At 41.7% G+C, this 14909-nt stretch overlaps 1 protein-coding gene across 1 annotated transcript; it reads left to right on the top strand.

The window, feature by feature from the left end:
• The first annotated feature begins 3699 nt into the window (after window positions 1-3699).
• Window positions 3700-9591, top strand: LOC103728741 (prolactin-5A1-like). The gene is made up of 5 exons (XM_029560401.1): window positions 3700-3730; window positions 5620-5795; window positions 7444-7551; window positions 8461-8655; window positions 9403-9591. Exons 1-5 carry the CDS (start codon window positions 3700-3702, stop codon window positions 9589-9591), a joined length of 699 nt encoding a protein of 232 aa, XP_029416261.1.
• Window positions 9592-14909: the final 5318 nt, after the last annotated feature.

The following is a 14909-nucleotide window of genomic DNA, read 5'->3' as shown; positions in this document are numbered from 1 at the left end:
AACTGGAGTAACAGGTGGTTGTGAGCTGGGAACTAAACCCGGGTGCTCTCCAGTCCCCTAATTTAACTTCTCTAAAATGAAAAGGAAGATATTGTGACTTCCAATGGGAAGAAATAGGCCAAAAGAAATACTAGCAGCTCAGTCAGAGCTCATGTACAAAAGATGGAGGTTTTATATCACATAGCGTGGGCTTTTGAGTTTTGGGGGTGCTCTTTCGCATAGTGCTCTGTTACACGCAGTTCCACAGACAGCTTCATATGTTTCATACATCCTTAGAAACTTAAATCTCCACCCAGGTTGCACAGTTCATCTTGTAAGGAGCCACAGGACATTCTGGTCTCTGTGGAGTGCGTTTGCACCTGGGCTGGTGGTAGATTTTTGTTCAGCCCAAGCTAAGATTTTCCAGCCCCTCCTCATTGGCATAGACCGATTTTGTAAGGCATTCCTGACAGCAAATCTACTGTGCTGCATCAGGATTGCTACTTCAGAGATCAGCGTCCGTCAAGCCCGTTATAAATGCAGAATACTGTGCCAAATGGCACACAAAACATCAGCTTAGAGGAACTCTCTGATCATAAGAAAAAAATCCAGGCAGGTAGACTTTTGTGTAGGACAAGAGGACATAAATTTACTGCTTCCCATACCTGTGAAATTACAGTGAAGATCCTCAAAAAATCTTTTGAAATTCAAATGGAAATAGGAACATTTCCTAAGAAGACAAGAAGCCTAGTCCTCCGAGTTCCTAATACCACACAGTACTTACTCCAGGTGCTCTTTAAACTAAGTGAGGCAAAAGGAGTCCACAGGGTTTTCATACCACAAATGAGAACATGCAGATTCACCCCAAACCCAAGCACACATGTTCATATAGGATCACAGCCACAGCAGGCAGCACCTTGGTGGGTTGGAATGACTGATATTGGCATATAAACTGAGTTTGTAAAGTGCCAAGAAATCAAGACAGGATCAGAAAAGGGGTCACTCAGGGAGCAACATGAGAAGACGGTTAATGGTGTCACATGCCAATATGAGGGAGAATTTTCACAGAGCACCATATAAACTGAGTTTGTAAAGTGCCAAGAAATCAAGACAGGATCAGAAAAGTCACTCAGGGAGCAACATGAGAAGACAGTTAATGGTGTCACATGGCAATGTGAGGGAGAATTTTCACAGAGCAGATGTGATGCTTATGGGATTCAGGAAGACTCTTAAGTGTGAGTCACAGTTCACTGAAGGGATGAAGAGGCACCAGTGATTGACACTGTCTTCTGAGGTGAAGGATGGATATACCCTGGGGTGGGAACCACTTCAGCCTGCTTCCTAAGAGGATGGCCATGTTGTCCACAAGAGAGGACCATGCAGTTATGAAAGGAGACACGGTATTGAGCTATTAATTCGTTAAGGTCTTAGTATGTGGGAGAAGTATTTTTGGCTTTAGTGACTATTTGGAATCAAGTGAACACTAGTTCACGGTAACCTCAAAATGAAATGGAAAATGGGCGGTGGTAGAGGCACGTGAGATGGAGCAGGATTTCCTCTTCCAAGTGAAAGAATCTTCCCTTCTACAGAGGTTACACAGCATTAGCCTCTCCTCCTAAGAAGCAACGCTGGGAGTCAATGTACTTCTGGGACACATCATGTAATCTACAGTTGGAGTTTTGCCTGAGCAGCTCAGATGTAAGTACAAGGTGTGCACTGGGTAGATATGAAAACCTATAGATAAGACATTATTCATGAAGGCCTTTCAATAGGAAGATGTGATTAGTGGAGCAGCAGCCTAGAGTTAATCACATACTTGGAGCCAGTGAAGGGGGGGAGTGCAGGAGATGACACTAAGCCCCATGACCCCCAGCTACCTGGCCAGGTCAAGCAGTGCAGGATGTCTGACATCTACACCTTGCCAGCTCCTTGGCCCCTTGGAAATGCTTGAGGATGAGGAAACAAAATGGCCTAAACAGAATAATAATGTACTAACAAGAGAAAAATAAGTAGCCACTCACACATAAACTGTTGAGCCAAACATTGTTCTTTAGAAGAAACAGGGCTGGGTGTGGTGGCACAGGCTTTTGATCGCGGCACTCAGGAGATGGAGACAGGCAGATAATTGTGAAATTGAGATCAGTCTGGTCTACACAGTGAGTTCCAGCTGGGGCTATGGGGACCCTGTCTCAAAAAAGAAAAAAAAAAGAGCAGTGGGATCTTTTCATTTACTAGTACTCGCTAATTTTAAAGATCTCCTTGTTTGCTCAATTTCAGTGTAATTTCACTTGCCCAGAAAAGTCAGCGGTGAGCCTTCAAAGGTCATGTCTCTCTTTTGTAAAAGGTAATACTCTATACTGTTAACATCTCATGTCATACAGGTTTGGAAAACCATCTAGAAGAACACTAATCATGGCAGTTAAGAATATGAAATTGAGTACTGTGCATGATGTACGATGATTCACAAAAGCCATACGGTTATCAACAAAAGCTGATGACTGTCCTGACAGTTTTTGACTAGGAAGGTCCCAGAGTTTCTCCATGGAATACATTCACTGTTGTTGGGTGTGTGCCAAAAGCAAATGTTAAGAGCCTATTGATGAGGGTATAATATGCTCTGATTTTAGGATATGGAGAAAGAAGGCTGGGGCTGAGCTGTAAACCCTCAGTGTGCTTGCTGATTTGATTTGCCAAAACACACTATGCTGGATTCTGGGGTAAAGTGTAAAGAAATGACCTGCTTAGCTGCTTGCTAACACAGTCACCAAGCCAGAAAAATTATAACCATTTGTCTAAAGTGGCACAACTCTCCCGACACAACCATCTTGTGATTAGATTTAAACCTTGCTCCTGGGCTGCACCCACATCATGCCTCACAACAGTCTAATTCCAGTTTCAGGGGATCTGAGGCCCTCTTCTGAGCTCTGCAGGCTCCAGGAATCTATGTGGTACACTTACATACATGAAGGCAAAACACTCATACACATAATAGAAAAACAAAAACCTTTGAAAATTGCGAACATGGGGGAACCCATGTTTTATAATATAAGCCATGTCAAAATCGGTTGCTGGGGAGGTCGTAACTCCAATGGTGAGGCTTTTCCTATTATTTTGATATACTGTTGTGATGTGCCTACGAGTCTTCTCCAAATGTGTTTATACTCACAGACAACTCCAGTTATCAATGCAAGGGGCAAAGACAAACTCTACAGTGGTAGGTGGTTATTGACAGAAATCCATACAAATTAAAGGGCTGAAATTAAATGATTGTCGCTATGTCATGGTAACTTAATGGTCGTAAAAGAATTTTTAAAAAGTGTGACCATTTCCATGGACCAGGGAGCTTTGAGAAATAACTGAAAGAAGAATGTAAAACCACAAGGAAAAGGTGCCGTTGGGAAATCTCTGCATTCCTCTGGCTGTGACATGACCAACAGTCATCAAGAATAGAGGTGACTTTGCTAACTTATAACCTAACAGAAAGCTACACGGAAAACAATAAAGATATAATAAGCATTGTGGCTATGATAATGAGGCTGTTAACACTCCCCGAGGGGATTTGGGACCCTCATTTGGGATTTCAACTCTTATTTCTTCACATCCACCAGCCCTGCATACCTTTGGTGCACTATAAAGGTGGTGGAAAGTTAATTGAAGGCAGAACTCTAGCAAGGCAGTTTTCCTGCGTTGGTACCTGTACTGAGGTGGCGTTTCTCAGAGATGAAGCTGACTTTGACTCAACCATGTTCCTGTAAGTAGTTCTTTACCTGTGCTCCTCTGCGCCCAACAAATTCATAATTTTACATGAAGGTGCACTTGGATAGAATCTGTTCTTTGGTGATCATCTACACAGCATATAGATGAACTTTCTCATCTTTTCTGTATAAGGTAACTGAACAATAGACTGAGATCAGTGGTTCTCAAACATGAACTTTCCTTGTTCTAGAGAAATATAGCAATTTTTAGAGACCTTGTGTTGTTTTAATTGACGTGAGGAGAAGGTATTTGTGTTACCAGCATCTAATGTAAGGAAACGAGGGAGGTGGCTAATTGCCCAACCACCAGTGCCAAGGGCAGGTCTAGAACCACCACCAGGGCCGAGGGCAGCTCTAGAACAACCACCAGGGCTGAGGGCAGTTCTAGAACAACCACCAGGGCCGAGGCAGCTCTAGAACAAGAATAATCCATCTCCAAATGCTTATGCTGCTGAAACTGAAAATTTTTCTAGAATGATACCACAGGAGTCTTGGGTACAATTTGTTATAACTCCTAGAAGGAAGCAGGTAACATTTTCTGGTTTCTGGTCACTGTTTGAATATGTTATTTGACTCTACCTAAGGAAATGTTTAGTTCTCAGCCTACAGTGGACAATGCTAGTAGATGTGTGTTACACTGCTTTGAGAATTTGTTTAAAATCACATGACTTTGTAAAAGGAAAATCATGTTAGTGCTATCTGCCTTTATAATCTTCATATCAAGAAAAATGAATTTATAGCAACTATGAAATTTATGAAATGTAAAACAAAAAGTAGCCTATTCAGACTACTATCTTAGTTGAGAAGTAGGAAGATGTTATGAAATGTAAAATACAAAGTAGCGTAGACAGACTCCTGTTTTGGTGGAGGAGTATGTAGATGTCTCTGTGTGTGTGTGTGTGTGTGTGTGTGTGTGTGTGTGTGTGTGTGTGTGTGTATCAAGTGTAAAAATATATTGAGGGAAACATCATGTTCTTTGAAAAATTAAAATGTGAATATTTACAATATTTTAATGTACATTTAAAAGATTATTTTGGTAACTTGCACTCTGAACAAATATGATACATTTATTACTGTGGTTTCTTGAGTTTAGTTATTTCCACACACAATTAACAGTTCCCTGCTTTTATTTTGGACACTTCAAATCACTTTTATCAAAGGTTCTTTGAGATCTAGTTCCTGAGATTCCCACTTTTGGGACTTTTTTTCTTTGAAAATGTGTTTGCATGTGTGCCCTGTGGCGGCCTCAGGACGATGTGGGGACCATCCACACGGCTCTGCCACTGTTTTCACTGGGGTAGGGGCTCTCAAACTCGGAGGTCACTGATATGGCTAGTCTTGTGAGCCAGTTTGCTCTGGGGATGCAGTGTCTCTGTCTTCTGAGAAGGCTGTGATTGGCAGGACTGCCACGTCCACAAGGTACTTGCTTGAGTTCTCAAGATCCAAACTCTAAGTGTGAGTGGCAAGCACTTGAACTGCTTGGGATATCTATCACAAAACTCCAGTTTTATACCAGAAAAACCTCTCAGAGCTTTATCACTTATGTTTAAAATGCTTCTTTACATACACAGTGCACTTTCTGTCCTCTTGAAATGACAAATCACTGAGGTGTTAAAGTTCCGTGTCTGTTTAAAGCAAACTGATGATGGAAGCAGCTCAGATCATTGTCATAAGTTTGCAAGGTGGGCAGAGGGCCTTGGACCTCGCTTATCATGGCACCAAGGACACAGTGTGGACTAGATTTTCAGGGTGGAAGGTGTTTGTTCTCCCTCCCCGGCTCAGATGCATGAGCTGTGCGGCAGAGGGCATGGGGGCTGGTAACTTTCTCCTCTGGGTGACTGTCTCTTCACATGAGCACCTTGACTGATTTCTTTCCTCACAGCAGGGACACTTCTGCTGCTGCTGCTGTCAAACCTGCTCCTGTGGGAGGATGTGGCCTTGGTCCCCTTGTGTGAAGAGGCAAATGGGCAATGCCAGTTGTCCCTCGGCTACTTTTTTGATCAAGCACGTGAACTCTCTGAGAACATCAACGTCCTCTCTTCAGAAACCTTCAAGGAGTTTGTAAGCACCTCACTTGTTTTCTGAAAAGGGCCTCATGCCAATGACCGAGCTCCACCAGCGTGTAAGAAAGCATGATGAATCAAACTAAATCATCGCCTTCAGAGGCAGGAGAAAGCTCAGCCACTAAAACGTAGCACGAGGAATAGGACGGTTTCATGAAAGCTCCAAATCCGTAAAAAGGAAATCACTTTAAAAGAGTTTCCTTTAATATAATTTATTGTTAAAAAATAATCAAAGCCCTAAAATGTGTGGCTGAGGAAGAGCCTGGACTTCCTGTTCCGGGGTGCTGGGCCCAGTCTCCACTGGCATGCTTTGCTTAGTGTAGGATAGGTACCCCAAAAAGGAGAGCTGCATTGCAGTAAATGGCTTCAAGTGAAAAGAATTAAAGTCACTGAAACAATGTAAGCAGGGGAAAAGCAAATGATGGTGATGATACTTCTAATAATAGTAATTTCTTCTGAGACGCCCAAAACCTGAGAGAGGATGTTTAAAGAATGTCAGGGCATGAGTTTATAATTTCCAAGGGGAGCTAGTTTAGAACCATAGCTAGGTAGTCTCTTGATGAAGGTTGTTTGAAGGGTCTTTGATCTAAGTCAGTAAAGCAATCACAGATTAATATGTTAGCATATCAATGGGTGACATCACAGGGCCTCCATGTGTGCAGTAAACACATGCCAATCATCCCTTTAAGTCCCTTTAAATGATGGGATAGTCTCTCACTCAGAATACTTGTTTGGCAAATTTTTACAATATTGCTGATTTAAAAAAAATTTATGACATTTTAAATGTTTTTAAGAAAATATAATTTCAGTATTTAAATATTGATTAACATGTAACTATTAGCACTATTATGTAAGCACTGAGTATATTATTTGTATTTTTAACTTTTCCACTTTGTATTATTTCTGAAAATATCCTTTTAAATTAGTGATCCTACTACTATTAATAAGTTACGTCCAGATTTTTGATGAAATTGGTATCAGACTGTATAGATTTGGTGATAACTCAAAGAAAAAGTCTAATTAAAAAAATTTAATTTTACTTTATGTGTATGAATGTTTTCAGTTTACCACATACATGGGATGCATGAATGTTTCAGTATATCACATACATGCAATGCCAAAGGAGGCCAGAAGAGAGCATCAGATTCCCTGGAAACATTTGTGAGCCACCATGAAGGGGCCAGACAGAACCCAGGTCCTTTGCAAGTGCTGAGCCAATTCTTCATCCCTAACAGTTATAATTTCAGAATGTTTTGGACAAACAGGAAGGTGGAACGGGCAAACAGACATACGCACTGACTTTGGCACCGAAATCCTGGAGAAAATCTTTAAAATACTTCCAGTGTTTTGTAGTTTTGCTTTTCCCCGTACATCCTTTTTAAATAGCAATTTTTAGGAATGGGGAGAAGACAAGAAAGTAGGAAGGTGAGGCTAGTTTGGGACCCAAGAAAGTTGGTTGTAAAATGAAAACTGCAGCTCTAATGAAAATAAGCGGACCAGAGGTCCACTTCATCTGTAAACTTACAGAATCCATGCAGCACTTACTTTTTAAAGGAGCACACAGACCAAAAAGCTTTAAAACTCTGCTCCTGGATTCACTGATTCAACCCCTAAGTCCAGCTAATTGAATTTTCCCTCCTTTCTAGGATCAAGATTTTGGGATTGGTCAGCAGGTCATCTTCAAGTTCCCCATGGACTGCCACATTTCTTCCGTTTCCATTCCAAGTAATGCAACCCAAGCCCATGAAATGCAGGTGAGCGTTCAGCCTGCTGTTTTACACTGCAGGGCTGGAGCAGCGCACTGGCTTTCCTAGCACTAGATCACACGTGGTAGCCACCCCTGCAGGAACATGGATAAAGGGCCAGTGAGCCAAGGACAGTCACGTTATATGACTAGCAAATTTAAGTCAATGAAATGCACAGTAACTTGCATTAGGTCAATTAATTATCCATGCAGTTTTCCCGATCTTAACTACTGCTTTGTTCCTGAATTTGAACCTATCATTCCAAAGGATACTGAACTGATTTGAACTTAGATGATTAATGTATTAATGTATTAATGTAATAGATAGGTGCAAGAATAGGAGCCGTGTTTTATGTGCTACTAAAACTCTTGCACTGGCAAATGTTTACATTACTGACCATCACACCAATGTCTTCTTGCCTGTCCAGAGTCCTCTGGGTCTACTGATGCTTCTCCGCCTGCCTACTCATTCAAACAGAATTTTGCTACCTTCTCCTGGTTCCTTACGAACACAGCTTGGAAAATACTGTGCATGTTTTATATGTTCTAAAACTATGACCTCTTATAGCAGCTTTATTTTGTAACTTATAAACTTTCCCACCACATTCCTTGCCATAACCAATCTTAACATGATTTAAATCAAGTATCCTGTATGTACATATACCACATATATAATCTGTTAATGATTTTGTTTGTGGAACCAGTATTCTGCACCCCTGCTTGCCATATATGTAATTGTAAAATGTTAAAGGAGAGATGACAGTTGGTGAGATACAGAATAACTGGACATGTCACAAAACGCCAACATTGCTGTAAATAATCCTCAAAGGCGTCTATGACATGAGTTATAAAGGCTATACTAGTAATCGTGTGCAACTTTCAGGTTCCCACTTCTTTTACTGCGATTATTTTCTCTTAGCCTACGGACCTTCTGAATGTGACAATGCACATGGTAGCTGCCTGGGAAGTTCCCGTGAAGCGTGCAGTGGATGAAATGGCCGATGTGGAAGCCATGCCTGGTTTCAGTGCTATCATAACAAAACTCCGAGCGCTTCATGACAAAATCACGAAGCTCATGCAGTATCTGCAAGATGTGAAGACTTTACTCAGCCAGGTGAGCCGTCTCCTCACGCTTCTTTGCTTTTTCCGTTCATGAAAGCCGTCATGTCTGTGCTGACACATGACTTATGAAATGCCTATCTCCTTGCTCTGGAATGAAACTTAGGCATGGTAGCTTGCAGACAGCCTCATGACTAAGGGCTTGTCGTCAACACCAACATTCTCGCAACACAGGGAGGTCACAAGGTAGTGACTGCTCCTCAGTCCTTTGGACACCATCTTTCCTGCTCCTGAGATTTCCACAGATCTTTTCAGTCATTCCTAGACTGTCTGCACCTTGATCCATCGAGGGCAGTCCTTGTCATTTCTATGACTTTGTGTTCACACCTTGTATGGAGATTAGATTTGGTTGAAAGCAAGAAAAGGGAAATGGTGCACGAACAATCAATGGATGACAAACGGGATATTGGAGAAACACCGAGGTCATGCAAAGGCTTGTCATGTGAGAACTCACAAGAACACCTCCAGTGTCTTTGATCAAATCCACTCTTCTCTTTCTGTAAGGTTACTCTTTATTTGGGATCAGCTGCATGTCAGAAAATATACACATGGATCTTGTGCCTAGTCTTAGATTACTAACAGATTTATGGTACACTGGTCCACATATATGACAATCTGTGGTTTTGGCTAAAGATTTACTTTCCTAACTTTCCCCTACATATTTATTCAGCATTTAGGATGAACGAGGGGAACAACAAATATTAATAATATAAATAATGATGAATTGTTGTTTGGTGATTAGGTTCATCTTGAAGCTGAACAAAATGAGAACTACCTTGCCTGGTCCGGACTGCCATACTTAGAGATGGATAACAAAAGATCCCGTCTTTTTGTCTATCACACCCTTTTACGCTGCCTGAACTCTGATGCCGAAAAGATTGCCACCTTTGTCAAGACCCTGAGATGCCAAATGGTCCCCAGTAAATGCTGAGTGCCCATCGCATCTGCTTCTGAGATGATTCATTGGGATGCATCCCTAAAACATCTTTTCATTTTATACCTCGTCAATGTGTACTTGAGTGTAAAGAGAATCTTCTTACACTATTAAAACTCATGCTTTAGAAATGTCAATGTCTAATTTGTCAAAGAAACTTTTGTTCATTTAATAGCAAACATCTCAAAAGCACTGAGACACTTATGAAAATTGTCGCAAATAACGTTTTTCTTACAATAAGACTCGACACAACTTGCATTAACATTATAGTAAGTTAACCTGGGTCAAGTGACTAGAATCAAGGAGTGAGATTATGCTTGTACATGGAAATTGTGATACTTTTTCAAAGTCAGCCACTTACCACGAGCCAATGTTCACAGAACAATGACAAAAAATATAGCGATATGCACAATACTATCTCTAAGATTCATGGAATTTTCAGTCAAGAAAATGCTATATCTAATCAATGGCTCTAGATGTCTGGAAGGGCTGTCTTCAACCATGTTCTTCTGCACGCCTGTCTCCTTAGAACTGTCTTAGACCCACCCTCGTGTTGTTCATCTGGGACTAACAAGGTTTCTCTGGCTTACTTCCAACTTCATCTTCACGCCTATTATTTAGTACCTCTCCCTTATCCTCTGATGGTTCAAGTCACAAGGTGGGGAAGGTGCTGCTGGTCAGTTCTTACAGTGTTTCCTTACCGTCTTTCTTCTGGATTTACACCAACGTGGATTAGTACCTCTCCCTTATCCTCTGATGGTTCAAGTCACAAGGTGGGGAAGGTACAGCTGGTCAGTTCTTACAGTGTTTGTTTCCTTACCATCTTTCTTCTGGATTTACACCAACGTGGCACTGTCAAAATCAGGTGGAGGATTAGAAGAGCTGGAAAATTCTCATACCATAGTTTTATGAGCTTGTTCAAAAACTCTCAGATGGAATTCCCTCTTAGTAACAGGTACCCCTCTCATGGGACATACTGAGTTCCTTAGACAATCTCCAACCAGTACACCTTAAGGAACAGTCACTTTATCAGGAGACTTCTAGCTAGAGTCCACTATCCACCCCTCAGCTCTGCCATCCGTGGTCTACTTCCCAGCCTGTTTCTTGTCCCATTATTACTAAGCATTAAGTGGCACAAAGTAGTTTTTCTTCCAGCAGATACAGAGGAATCTTGTGCATTATGACCACTCACTCCACAGCAATAACTGGATCCCTGCTGATTCTCCCCAGGTCTCTGTCAATTTTCTTTTCCTCCCAATCATGTAGATACAGAATAGATCAAAATGTGAAAGTCATTAGAACTAACGGGCCTGAGAAGTGGATGTCAGTCTTCCTTTTTTTCAATCCCAAGAGGTATTTTCTCTATTAACCACCAACCTGTTCATTCTCACATTCTCCATAAGATCCCTAATTACAACACCCAAACTCACAGCTCCACCCCCTAGTACTTCATGTACTGAGCACAGAGACACATGACTGAGGGAAGTTCAAGCTTTCAGCTGCCTCCAAGCAACCTGGAATGTTTTCTGACGTCACAACTGGAACTCATTAAAAGTCCATGGGGCCAGTTGTGGTGCCTGCCAGTAGGGTAGGTGGAAGACGTGGAGGCAGGAGGATCATGAGTTTGAGGCCAGCCTGAACCAAACCTTTGGGCAGGACATGGATCACACACCTTTAATCCCAACACTGGGAAGACAGAGGAAAGGGGATCTCTGAGATTGAGGCTAGCCTGGTCTACATAGTGACTTCCATGCCAGCTGAGACTACAAAGAGACTTTGGAAAAAAAACAAACTAAAACAAAAAAAAAAGTCCATGAGATTACCAGTCCCTCTTGCCACAGAGAGAGTTTGTGGATCAGGGAAGGAAGCAAGGAAGACCTACAAGATGGAAAATGGGCAAAAAGACAGGATGCAAAGCGTGCTTGTTGCTAGAACACCAAACTTGGGGAGAACACAGGTTGGTCTTCATTTTTTACCTACTGTCAAGTACCATCTCCTGTTTTTCTTTTACAAAACTCTTTCCTTGCTTTCTTGGTACTTTGAATTTCATTAAAACCATCTTTGCATTCATCTGTTGAATCCCCCCCATTTCTAAGATAAGACGCTCTGGGTTACTCTGCAGAGGAGCCAGCATTCAAGAAATCAATAACCACAGACAAACTTGCCAGAGCTCAGAAAAAAGTGCTTAGTCTGTTTTTTAATTCTTGATACATTTTTTTAAAATTTTAATCTTGCAACTCCCTCTAACTGTGATGTTGGAAGTATTTCAGGCTATAACAGAATTCCATGCCAATACTCATGTTATCAACCCCTCTGTGACGTCTTGAGTGCATACAAACTCCCCCTCTCTGGTGGAATTCAGATTTTTTTCCTTCAAAGGTGGAGGAGTTGCTGAGGTCTGTGCATATTTGTTATTTGTTTTCCAAAACATCTAAGTATACTCTGCTTCTTACCTAATTTCTTTCCCAACAACTTATGCATATTTTTAACAGAGAGGATGGTAATTTGTCAAGGGGCAAATTTATCAATGAATAACAACTGAATATTATAAAGTACAAGTTTCATCATGAATTTTAGACTTCTGCTAAACCACTGAGGGGTAATGGGTAAAAGATATCCATCTGTTTGATAGAGACATTTCACTAAAGTCAATTTTCAGACAAGACTTGGTATACCATAGGTGATTTTTTCTTTTTTTTTTTTTTTGGTCTTTTTGAGACAGGGTCTCCCTGTAGCCCCAGCTGTCCTGGAACTCACTATGTAGACCAGGCTGGCCTTGAACTCACAGAGATTCACCTGCCTCTGCCTCCCGAGTGCTGGGATTAAAGGCATGTGCCATTAAGGCAGGGTCTTCATGTAGCCCCAGCTGGATTTGAATTCACTATGTAGACAGACCAGGCTGGCTTTGGTCACACTGGCGATCTCCCTGCCCCCACATCCTCCTTCTCTGGAGTGCTGGGGTTAAAAGTGTATGCCACTGTGCCTGGCTCTAGCCATAGATGTCTCATAGAGTCAGTGAGGTGTAGGTATAGGGATGTTTGAGAGGAATGTAACCACCACAACCTTCCAAACACACTGAGTCTAACTTCTATGGTTTCGACATGGTAACTCATGAATAAGTCTTCTTCCTGAGCCAGAGTGACAGCAGTAGTATGACAACAGAAAGAAAGCAACACTAGGTATTATCATTTGCATAAAATATCAAGTTATCTACGCTTAGAGGATTGTCTCAATGATTTTCATATTTGTTATTAACTAAAGACGTCCTGGAAAATTGATGAACATTGACATTTCTAAAGCATCCAACTTAAGTCTGTAAGAAGAGTCCCATTATACCCAAGTATGCATTGAAAATGTGTAAAATTAAAAAAGAACATACTTTGAAGGGATGGATAACTGTGGACCATCTCAGAACAGACTGGATAACTGAGGACTTAGCATTTACTGGGAATGATGTGGCATCTCTCAGGACACTGATGGAATTGCAACATTTTTTGCATCATAATGCAGGCAGCAGAATTGGCTATAAAAACTAAAAGGTGAAACTGTCCACTGGCTACTTGCAGGTAGGGCAGACCCAACCAGACAGGAAAGTCCTTATTTCCCTGGACTTCAGGATGAGTCTAGTTACCAAATGGTAGTCTGTTCTTGTTTATATTATTCATATGTGTTGGCCTTTCATTCTAAAATTTGAATAAAGATTTTGGGGGGAAGTTAGGAGAGCAAATCTTTAGCCAAAGATGTATTTCATTATGCCATGAATCTGTAAACTAAATACTAGACACAGGACCCACATGTATGTTTTCTGACATGAGCAGACAGCATTAGGACTTGACTACATGGATTTGACCAAAGACAACAGGGGAGCTGTTATCAGTTCTCTCCTGAGGAGCTTTTCCATGTCCTCGGTGCTGCCTCTGACGTGCAGGTTGTAATTGGTGACTTTGTCAGTGCACTGTCTTCCTCGCCACGATTTCAACCGAATCTATACTTCATAGGATGTATGAAAGGCTAAGGACTACACTTACGGAGCACACAGTCCAGGGATGCCTCTCAGAACTACTAAAATCTCGGGAGAGTGTCACCCTGCTCAGGGAGAGTTTAGTCCAAACCACTGTGAGGAGCAGTCGCTCTCATGAGATCCCTGTGCCGTGAGGTGCTCAGTGAAACACTCTGAGCATGTCAGAGCTGCCAGCATCCCCTTAGCCACGAGCCTGCCTGATTTAAATATATAAATATCAGGCTGTTTCCTAAATTCTGTTTGTTCGGGAAAGAAATATTTCAAAACCCGTTTGTCACTACAAGGGACACAAGTATCATCGGCTAGAGAAGCAAAACAGTGTGAGGAGGTAAATTACCTGACTGAGCGTAGTCCAAACGTTCTCCAGAGTTCTTGTGACTTTTGTGGTTTTGTTCATTAATAATTTTGACTTTTGAGATGATAGCTCAGGGACTTTTTACAGGCCTCATTATTTGGGTTAGTAAATGGTACAGAGGGTTTTCTAAGCACCCAGGATACTGGCTGTCTTTTCAGAAGGGCTTCAGGAAGCAGCAGGAATCAAGCACCACCTTCAAATACGTGCAAGCTGCAAGTTTCGTTCCATGTGATACCTCCTGTAGGAATCATAGCTTCCATTTCAGAGGTTTCTGAGGGTCAGTTAGAGCAATGTTAATACAGTACTTTGTGAACTGTCTAGCCAGGGAGTAGCTCTCAAAAAACGTTATTCTTCACTTTCTTTCATGTTAGTCATTACTGATGTGCATAGCAGTCATATAGAAGGCTGGTTCCACAACCAACATCATTATAGAACACAGACTATGTCATATATACACATACGGTGATGCTTAAATCAAGCTAAGATTGGTTAATGCAGGAATCAGATAGGGAAGATTATCGCAAATACAAATTAGAGCTACATAATATGTGAACCTCGTCATCAGGGGCCATCGCTGCACCCGGTGAATCATGTACAGTATTTTACAAAATGTGTTTATAAAGATTCAGGAGAAGACAGCAAAGTCAGGTGGGAATGAACAGAGTCAGAGAAGTGGACCCGGTGGGGTCTTGAGAAGAGATGTGTGGTGGTCAGGACTGTGCACTTAATCCATTTTCCTGCAGCTGTGATTACCACACCTACTATAGTGCCTGTTTAGACCAGTACCATGGCAGACAGTACAAAGCATCAGTTTCTGGTGAGAGAGAGGTCAGGCTGAGGACTCAGCTGCATCTTTTGGGCCTGTCATGCGATGTTTGTAACCAGGAGAGGAGAGTGGCTGATCCAGCGGATCCAGCACTTAGACTTTTGCGTCTAGAG

Source organism: Nannospalax galili, unplaced genomic scaffold, assembly GCF_000622305.1.
Source record: "Nannospalax galili isolate Female #2095 unplaced genomic scaffold, S.galili_v1.0 scaffold412, whole genome shotgun sequence".
NCBI lineage: Eukaryota > Metazoa > Chordata > Mammalia > Rodentia > Spalacidae > Nannospalax > Nannospalax galili.
Note: the sequence above shows the minus strand (reverse complement) of the source record. Positions and strands in the feature narration are given on the sequence as shown.